Genomic DNA, 591 nt, shown 5'->3' with positions numbered 1-591 from the left:
GTTGTTCCCCTGGTTTGCGTGGTTGCTGCTGTGCTGGTTGTTCCCCTGGTTTGCGTCGTTGCTGCTGCTCGGGTTGTTCCCCCGGTTTGCGTCGTTGCTGCCCGGATTCCCATTGCTGCCACCTTGGTTGTTGCCATCCTGGTTGTTATCCTTGTTGTTGCTGGTGTCCTGATTGCCACTGCCCTGGTTACCGGTGCTGGCCCCCCCCCCCCTGCCGCTCTGGCTGTTGGCCTGGTTACTAGCCCCGCTGCCTTGTTGGTTGGTTTGGTAAGTGTTGCTGCCTTGGCCAGCCTGGACACCAGTCTGCTGCTCCACACTGCTACCGCGGCCAGACACAACCGTGCCCTTCTGGTCCTTATCCATCATCCCTCCGTTATTTGTGTCCAATTTAGACTCTTCCCTCTTCTGTGAATCCACTCCAGAGTGGTGCTCTTCATCGGTTCTGGGCGTATCCAGGTTCCCATCCACTTGGGTTCCCTGACCATTAGATGCCGCAGGCTGGGAGGATCCCCCAGTGTTCGTTGAAGTTCGGCTGGACTCCGTTTGTCCCGGCTCCTGCGCATCAGCTGCCAGCAAACACACAAGAGTCAC

The 591-nt window shown here is 58.0% G+C and overlaps 1 protein-coding gene across 1 annotated transcript in view; it reads right to left on the bottom strand.

Annotated features, from left to right (window-relative positions):
- LOC104159514 (uncharacterized protein DDB_G0290685-like) overlaps nucleotides 1-366 on the bottom strand; it is a 7,069-nt gene extending 6,703 nt beyond the window's left edge. Inside the window, exon 1 of the mRNA XM_009697445.1 lies at nucleotides 19-366. Within this exon, the coding sequence (XP_009695747.1) occupies nucleotides 19-366 (348 nt within the window). The remainder of the gene's footprint in view (nucleotides 1-18) is intronic.
- Between the last annotated feature and the right edge of the window lie 225 nt (nucleotides 367-591).

The sequence above is a fragment of the Cariama cristata genome, unplaced genomic scaffold (assembly GCF_000690535.1).
Source record: "Cariama cristata isolate BGI_N322 unplaced genomic scaffold, ASM69053v1 scaffold19703, whole genome shotgun sequence".
Taxonomy (NCBI): Eukaryota; Metazoa; Chordata; class Aves; order Cariamiformes; family Cariamidae; genus Cariama; species Cariama cristata.
This window is presented reverse-complemented; position numbering and strand designations above follow the sequence as displayed.